Genomic DNA, 7,872 nt, shown 5'->3' with positions numbered 1-7,872 from the left:
AAAAACGTGCATAGGAAACCAACTATTGTCAGTGTTTCCAACTGACCCCTGCTCTTCTTGATCTTCCCCGACGCTACCCTGGCTTCGTGAGAACGTCAACCCCGCTGCATAAGCAGACCGTCTGTGCTGGCTGTATGTACGTTCGATCTTGGCAGATCGTCGACTATGACCCAAGATCGAGATGTAAAATATGGACGGACTTCAGGGTCCAGAATCCACGGGTCCGGAGTCAGGGCCTTATCCCGATCATGATTTGTTTAAGACCTGTCTGAATCGGGAAGTCGAGATGATTTAAGCTTTTGAGTCGTTGTATCCATTTAAATGGATGTTTGTGTTTGTCCTTGTAAATGCTCGACTAATCAATAAATCTTGTGCGGTTGAAACGCCGGTTGTATCCCATCTCATGCCTGCCTGTACCAACTTGCTGTTGAAAGTAATCAAAACGCCCCTAATGACCATAAAATCACGCGCATGTCGTTACTATCATGATTCATACACTTGTTCAACCCCAACAGATCTCTCAAGATCATTGTCCTTTCTCAAATCCTCTTCATCATGACTTTCTCTACTAACCACAATGAATGAAACAAAAACCACTGCAGCACCGACCCAGTAGGTGAAGCTTGAATATTGTTGGTATTGTAGAATCTCGCCAATCAGAGACAATGGGATAGTGAGAGAAAGACCAACTGTCACCACCAAAGGCGTTGTCATGAGTAGGGCGAGAGCCCATGAGATATCGCTGATGAAGGATGATACCGCGTTGAACTAGTTTCTTGTCAGCACCTGTCTCGTTTCCAGCTGGCCAAATGACTTACAATAATGATGCCCCAGATTGTGCTGTTCGGTGGAAGTTCAAACTGATACGGTTAGTCTAAATATCGTTGAGAGGCACATGTCGACTTACTGGCTCAATGCCTGTCCAATGCAAGATGAAGAAAAGCGGCCAAAGGAGAACGACGTTGAAAACGCCGACGAGCCCAAAGAACATCTGCATATCGACTTTATCCTCATTGGGAACCTTGCGCTTCATCACTGTCACATAGAGACCATAGATGACAGCACTCAGAAGCGCCATTGCATCTCCTATGGCAATCTGCGTAGACGATTTGTGTGGAAATGATCCCCTGTTTTCATCAGCCTCCCCAGCCAAATCCACCGTCGAGATGAGAATGACACCCGCGAGCGAAGCTGCTACACCCATGATCTTGGCTGTAGAGAAGCGCTCAATGCCAAATAGCGAGCAAAAAATGAGCGTCCAAACACTACTCGTCGATGTCAGGATTGTTACACTCGCGACGCTGGTATGCTCGAGACAGGCGGATGAGAAGTAGTTGGCCAGGAACCAAAGCATGCAGAACTCGAAGCTCAAGACAGCAGTATCCTTGAAGCTCAGCCTCTCGTCAGACGGGGTGGTCTCGGTGCTTCCATAGCCTTGCGCTATCAAGCGCTCGGTGGCCTGCTCATCTTCGCTTCGATGCAGGGATGTTGTATAGTTTGTGCCATGCTTGTAGTCTATCCAGACTTGGTTCGCGTCGTGTCGCAGTCCACGGAATCCGTGCTTTCGTAGGTAGTTAAAGAACTTTGGTATCAAAGAGATTGCGAATATCGAGGTGTTGAGATAGACAACGAAGAAGGGTTTGTTATACGTCTCGTCGGAGAATATGTACTAAAGACACACATCAGCGCCGGCATCAAAGTCAAGTGTGTCGGGACTCTTACACTGGCAATGAAGTTGTACATTGTCCATAGAAAAACCGTTAACAGAAGCAGCGCGAAGCCCACAGTCCTTCGAGCGACGCCACTCAAGCCCAACTTGGCCCTCAATCCAACTGGCGATCTTGATCTTGATTCCAAGAGTGGACTTGAGGGCACAGCCACATCGTCGGTGTCATGTCCATGTTGACGTTCGCGTGTATGCGATGCTTCATCTGAAAGGGCCGACATGGCTGCTGCCATGTACAGAGTTTGAATGCGACCGGCGCCTCAATAGAGTTACCCCAGATAAGGATGCGCGCAACGCAACTTGACTTTGCGCGTTTCGGCCCGAGTCGAGTCGTGATAAGCGATGTATGTAATATCGACGCCACAAGATCTTGGCGAACAAGAGAAAGGTTCGGGTATTGGCATGAAAATGGGGGATAGACAAAGGGGAATAATATTGTTTATGTAGCGGATGTCGGACGGATATCGACTATCACTGCTCTTGGTGTTGAGCACGCAATTAATTGAAGCGGGGATATTTAAGTGACTCTTTTTGGGTAATCTTTTGCAATTAATTAAGGTACCTAAAGATAAGGGTTCATTTTTTTTTAAGCCGGTATCGGGGGTAAACTGTGGTTTATTCCCGACCCCAGTGACATGACATCACCTCGTGATATGGTCAGGTCGTGTAAGTCGTGCAACGCAGCGTGTAACCATATAAATATCACATTGACAACGAATTATTCCCATGATTATTCTTGTATAACAATCTGGAATGCTCCTGCTGACCGCTTTGTTAGTAATGGTTATCAAGGTTTTATTGTTTAGGTAACGCAGCCTGAAACCAACATCGCGTGCTGCAAATAGGCATGTATCGGGAGTCTTATGTTTTCACTTTAAATAACGGTTGTCTGGATATTCCGGAGTTCAACTTATCAAGAGCAAGGTATATTGTTACACAGAAACTTAATTAAATAGATAAACAATTGAATAAATTCTGTCCTGGCAAACAAGGCAAGAACCCGTGATTGTCAAACTTGATGCAACTTATCGCATACAGGACAAGTCAAGAGCGGAGGTCTATAGAACTAAGTATCTTCCCGATAACCTAAGTGCCTATACAGGTAAGAAGGAGAGCACCTGGCAGAAGTCTTGACAAGGGAGTGCTGAAGAAAGAATAACTTTCATGGAAGGCGTAGAAGTAAGTAGAATGAACGTCGAACCTAAACCTGTTCATATGGAAATACCCAAACTTCACCTGCCTTAGGCTTTTAGGATAGATACAATTTCAAAGGGAAACTTCAGTGGTTCACTTCGACCAGTTTTTTATCTCCCTCCTCCACACATCGCATCCCAACTATCATCAGCAAAATGGCACGGAAATCTAAGAACAAACGTGCAGTATCCCCTAGGCAGCAGATCATAGAACGAATCAAGAAGTCTGAGGGCTCTGAGGGATTCCCTGAAAACCAGGCGAACAGATCCACAGGAAATCAGCGAGAGAACACGCTCTCCGATTTACACGACGACGGCAGTGTTTTGGTTAGCCTCGCGGTCGACGAGACACGCATGCGATCAACATGTTCAAAATGGACAGACCTAACAGAATTAGGAATTGGGCACAAGAGATTTCAAGTCGAAGATATTGACTTTGGAGAGGAAAAGGCCAAGGACGCCCTCAGAGCCGTCATCGACATCATTCACAGAAAGAACGACGGCCGTCACTATACAGACGCTGATCCGCGCCTACTGTTCTACTCGATACTCATCCACGAATCCCTTGGAACACCTCAATCTATCCACTATCCCGAGGACGGGGAGCGTGACCTGATTTTCCCCCGATACTTCCCGTTCTTTTCGGCTAATAGAATCAAACGGGTCGTTGTCGATCTGACAGAACAGGCCAAGTACTTGTATCGAGTACAAGAATGGTTATTGCTGGCTGCAGTTGCTTACAAACTCAAACTCGAGCCGGTCCTGGGTCTCATCCGTGATAATCTGGCCCTATTCTTGGAAGCGGGTCAGAAAGATATGCCTAATGAGCTGAGGCACGACTCCATCAAGGACTACGAATGGACGTTGATACAAGAGCTGCGACTGATCAGTAAGGCAATAAACGACGGGAGAAATTTGGACTTGAAACTGACACATATCTCGGTAGACGATGAAATGCTTGACCAGCGACTGGTGTGCGTCGAAAGAACCTTCCACGCATTACGCCTTCTCTCGCATCAAGTCGACTACATGGACAACAGCATATTACCTACCCGAGAGGAGTTTGATGTTTACCAAGAGTACAGGGTGGTGGTATGTCCAGAGTGTTACTCAGTCTCCTCAGAGGACTTTCACAGAAAATTCTCAAAGGCAAACCTTGGCCTCTGTTTGCCAGCTCGCATACCACATATCAGGGCTCGGTCGTCGATCTGATTCGTAAGATTCGAAGTATAGAAGAGCATTTGGTCGAGAAAGCAAAACCTGATATGTCGCCGGGCGAACTTGAGAGGGATTGCAATCAGCTCACACATCTTTACGATCATCTTAGAAACCTTAGAAAGGAGCTCTTCCTCTAGGTGCGGTTGAGTGAAAAGTAACAAGGGAAAACGTTATTGGGCAGCGGTTAATTTGTTAGTTGCTAACTTGTATTCAAATCAAGACCATTGATTGAGATTAGCTTAGGAAGAAAAGACCATGGCTTGAGGCTCCATTCCTTTGCCCTCGGCCAGAACTCCCGCCTTTCGTAAGATGTTGACTGTATTCTGCACCACCTCGGAGCGAACTCCCTCCGTCTTTGTTGGGAACCTGACCGTCTTGAGCCACTCCCGCGCATCAGGCTCCGTGTAGCCAAGGTTGCTCGAGATGTATGCCACAGACTCCTCCTGGTTCTCGTTAAAGTGTTTGATGCCCTGGTCCAACTTGCCAAACAGATCCATCACGCGAGCATCCAAGCCATTCTGCGTCAACTTTGTCGAAGCAACAATCTTCCAGCTGCTCCAGGGCGTGTAGATCTCACCGACACGACGGATCTCACCAGAGTCGTAGAACTTCTTGGACGTGAAATGCTCCCACATGAAGAAGTCGGCCTCACCGCTGTTGACGGCGTTACGCAGGTTCTCAAAGGTGTTGAGGACTACAGTATCGCTGAAGGGCTTTTCTGCGGCACCAGGAGTCAGCCAGCCTTGCTGGTCGGCCAGGACGAAGCCCATCACGTAGCTGCCTGAGCCAATTCGTGAAACGCCAATCTTGCCACCCTTGAGAGAGTCGACAGATGTGATTTCAGGACGCTTTGCGCCTGTGGAGATAGCCCAGCCTAAGGTTCTCAGTCAGTAGTGAGGTTACTGTTATAGGATGGCGAAAGCGTACATAGGGGAGTCTCGACATAAGTTCCCACAAGACGATATCCACCATCTCCTTCCACGCCCTCCTTTCCCAGACCCGCAATCCAACCTTCAGTCAGTCCAACAGCTACATCAATCTCTCCAGATCGAATGGCGGTGACCATGTGGCCTGTGCCGGAAGGAAAGGGAATGAGAGTTGCATCGAGACCAAAGTGCTTCTGGGCGAAGAAGAGGGGAGTTGAGAAATGCTCTGGCACGAAGCCTATACGGAGAGGAGAGGAGGACATATTGACGAAATACTAACTGATCAATGGATGTATGGTAGAATGGGCCAAGATGTATTGGTTGTTTACAAAGGTCAAGACTTGATAGCCAAGGTCAACTACCGGAGCGGGGGCGGACCGGCTGCGGGGTTTACGGCCCCGCCCGACGCTTGTGACGGAGGTTTTTGACTTTCATGGCCTTAGTATTATTCATACACCGATTTGGAAGCATTGATACTGTTCGATGACTGAGTGTCTAAAGTACACTTTAGTTCTTTAGTTTTTCAACGTAAACTTGTAAACTTGGGTGTATACGAGTCTCATCTCGAATTTATTTAGCAGTGTTTGCTAGTTTAATGTTTGGCTAAAGGTATAACAAAGAACTTTTGATGAATGCGAACGCACAATAGCAAACCGAGTACAATACAGTGAACCCGATATTAATACGCGTATAACCATTGCACGGTCGCAGGCCACGCAAGTGTTTCTGTACTTGCACAGCCCTACAGAGAGGCTCAATCAAATTACAGGGGTCTTTTAACCCCTGGATCGACCAGAATAGCGCCTTTTATTTTTGGCGTTTGTCTAAGTAGCTTAGTCACTTTGTTGAGCATTTTCGCGCCTCAGCTAGTCTCTTTCCCTCCCTTGATTATCTCGACTTGTTCATCTTACTCTTGGTCGTCTTTCTGTCCTCTCTTGTACCATTTATGAATATATAACCACAATGTCCCCCGTTTGAGTCCTTCTTTACTTCTTGTGTCGCCAAGATGCCTTCCAAGTATCAGCCCGTCTCCAATGAGGATGTCGAGTTAGAGTCGCATTTGGATGCACCTTTGCTTGATCTGGATCCCCTTGAAGATGACGTAGACAATGGCAATAATACCTTTCACCCTCGCTCTGAGCCAGTCCCCAGTTATCAGTCCTCGCGATGGGTTGTTCGATCGCCCAAGCAGATTGTTATTTTGGTTTCCTTTATCAAGTTTGCGGTCGTTTTGAGCGGCATGTTGCTAATGTTGCCCACGGCACGTCTGATTGAAGACATGTTTTGCCATATACATTACAATGATACATCGACGGATATCATCGATGAGATGAAATGCAAGGTTGATGAGGTGCAGTCTCAATTGGGGTATTTGTATGGCTGGAACGGACTCGTTACTTCGCTCATTGGTGAGTATTACCTGAACCAATTCGTCTTATTTTACTAACAATCCATCCAGGTCTTATTGTAGCTTTTCCTTATGGGACTATGTCTGATAAAATTGGTCGCAAACCAACAATCATGTTTGCTTGGGTCGGTATCGCTGTTTGCTTCCTCTTTGCTCCTTTCAGCATCAAGGCCTTCCAGGGCTCTCTCCGGGACAGGCCCTACATTTTAGTACTGGGAGGCTTTTTTCAAGTCTTTGGCGGTGGTGTCCCAGTGTTGATGTCTACACTCTACTCGATTGCCGCTGATGTCAGCACCGAAGAAAACAAGTAGGTAAATGCCGATGCTTTCCGAGTAATCTTTCACTGACACAACATACAGAGCGAAGCACTTTTTGTGGTCTGCTTTTGGTGCCACGGCGGGAGGTATCAGTGGTCCTGCCATTGCTGGTATTCTGATGAACAAGTACGGCCCTTAGCTTCCCATATATCTCGTCTTGTTCACAGTTCCCATTATCATGGGCATCCTTGTTCTCCTTCCCGAAACCTTGACTGTTAATGTCAAGAAACAGCAAGCCCAAAATGGCAAAAGGGCACCTAATACTCTAAAGGAGCATTTATCAAATGGCGCCAAAGATCTCAAGCACTCGCTCAACATGCTCAAGAACGTGAGCGTCGCTATGATTCTTATCACATTCTTTATACAAAATGCGCGCTACACGGCTTACACGACGACCATGAGTCAGTACATCAGCAAACACTTTAAATGGAAAATGGCCGATGTAAGCCTGATCCTCTCTCCTTTAGGTATCCTCGATCTGGTCATTCTAGCTGGTCTGCCAAAAGTTGGAGATAGGCTCATGTCGCCTCGATTTCGCATGACAGCATTCGGCAAAGACTTGTTCTTAACGCGCATCTCAACTGTGATGCTTGTCCTCGGAGCATTCTGGCAAGGATTGAGCCACAGCGTAGTCATGTTCTTCTTTGGTCTCTTTATCGAGACCTTTGGCGCTGCCACGGGTCCGCTTGCCCGCGCAACAGTTACACACTACGTGCAGCCTGAGTACACGGCTCGATTGTACGCTTTGATAGGCATGATTGAAGTAGTGGGCTCGTTTATCGCCGGACCAGTGTTGGCTTGGTGTTTTGATCAAGGGCTGAAGCTAAAGGGAATCTGGATCGGACTGCCATGGTTTTACATATCATTCCTATGCTCTATCGCATTGGTAGCTCTGTACTTTGTTGAACCGCCCAAGAAGCGTCCAAGGGAAGAAGAAGTGGTCGATAATGAGGGATACGAGACGGATGATTATATGCCTGATGATCCCCTGAGGCTTCGATGATTGACTTGGTGTTGGGTCTTGAGAACATGTCTTTGCCATTTACATTTTAAAATACCCAAATAGATAACTTATACATTGTCA

At 46.9% G+C, this 7,872-nt stretch overlaps 4 protein-coding genes across 4 annotated transcripts; 2 read left to right on the top strand and 2 right to left on the bottom strand.

The window, feature by feature from the left end:
- Nucleotides 1–483: 483 nt before the first annotated feature.
- EDB82DRAFT_530098 (uncharacterized protein) lies at nt 484–1,947 on the bottom strand (the record flags this gene model as incomplete). Its single annotated transcript, XM_025738648.2, has 4 exons — nt 484–768; nt 819–860; nt 908–1,669; nt 1,723–1,947. 4 exons carry the CDS (start codon nt 1,945–1,947, stop codon nt 484–486), a joined length of 1,314 nt encoding a protein of 437 aa, XP_025593388.2.
- Nucleotides 1,948–2,804: 857 nt separating this feature from the next.
- On the top strand, nt 2,805–4,274 carry EDB82DRAFT_541497 (uncharacterized protein; the record flags this gene model as incomplete). Its single annotated transcript, XM_065609338.1, has 3 exons — nt 2,805–3,808; nt 3,866–3,998; nt 4,043–4,274. The coding sequence occupies exons 1-3, from the start codon at nt 3,076–3,078 to the stop codon at nt 4,272–4,274; spliced, it is 1,098 nt and encodes a 365-aa protein (XP_065463447.1). The 5' UTR covers nt 2,805–3,075.
- A 23-nt stretch (nt 4,275–4,297) lies between these two features.
- On the bottom strand, nt 4,298–5,455 carry EDB82DRAFT_515749 (uncharacterized protein). The gene is made up of 2 exons (XM_025738646.2): nt 5,065–5,455; nt 4,298–5,011 (listed from the first exon to the last, which is right to left on the bottom strand). The coding sequence occupies exons 1-2, from the start codon at nt 5,324–5,326 to the stop codon at nt 4,377–4,379; spliced, it is 897 nt and encodes a 298-aa protein (XP_025593386.1). The 5' UTR covers nt 5,327–5,455; the 3' UTR covers nt 4,298–4,376.
- Nucleotides 5,456–5,855: 400 nt separating this feature from the next.
- Nucleotides 5,856–7,791, top strand: EDB82DRAFT_579987 (major facilitator superfamily domain-containing protein; the record flags this gene model as incomplete). Its single annotated transcript, XM_065609997.1, has 4 exons — nt 5,856–6,472; nt 6,523–6,778; nt 6,831–6,898; nt 6,956–7,791. Exons 1-4 carry the CDS (start codon nt 6,070–6,072, stop codon nt 7,789–7,791), a joined length of 1,563 nt encoding a protein of 520 aa, XP_065463446.1. The 5' UTR covers nt 5,856–6,069.
- Between the last annotated feature and the right edge of the window lie 81 nt (nt 7,792–7,872).

This window comes from Fusarium venenatum (genome assembly GCF_020744135.1).
Source record: "Fusarium venenatum strain MPI-CAGE-CH-0201 chromosome Unknown EDB82scaffold_4, whole genome shotgun sequence".
NCBI lineage: Eukaryota > Fungi > Ascomycota > Sordariomycetes > Hypocreales > Nectriaceae > Fusarium > Fusarium venenatum.
Note: the sequence above shows the minus strand (reverse complement) of the source record. Positions and strands in the feature narration are given on the sequence as shown.

What these genes read in the sequence shown, in the direction of transcription:
- EDB82DRAFT_515749 (XM_025738646.2), bottom strand. Translation starts at nt 5,326, where the DNA reads ATGTCCTCCTCTCCTCTCCGTATAGGCTTCGTGCCAGAGCATTTCTCA. An exon ending in TTATGTCGAGACTCCCCTAT is followed by an intron (nt 5,012 to 5,064) that starts GTACGCTTTCGC and finishes TGAGAACCTTAG; the next exon opens with GCTGGGCTATCTCCACAGGC.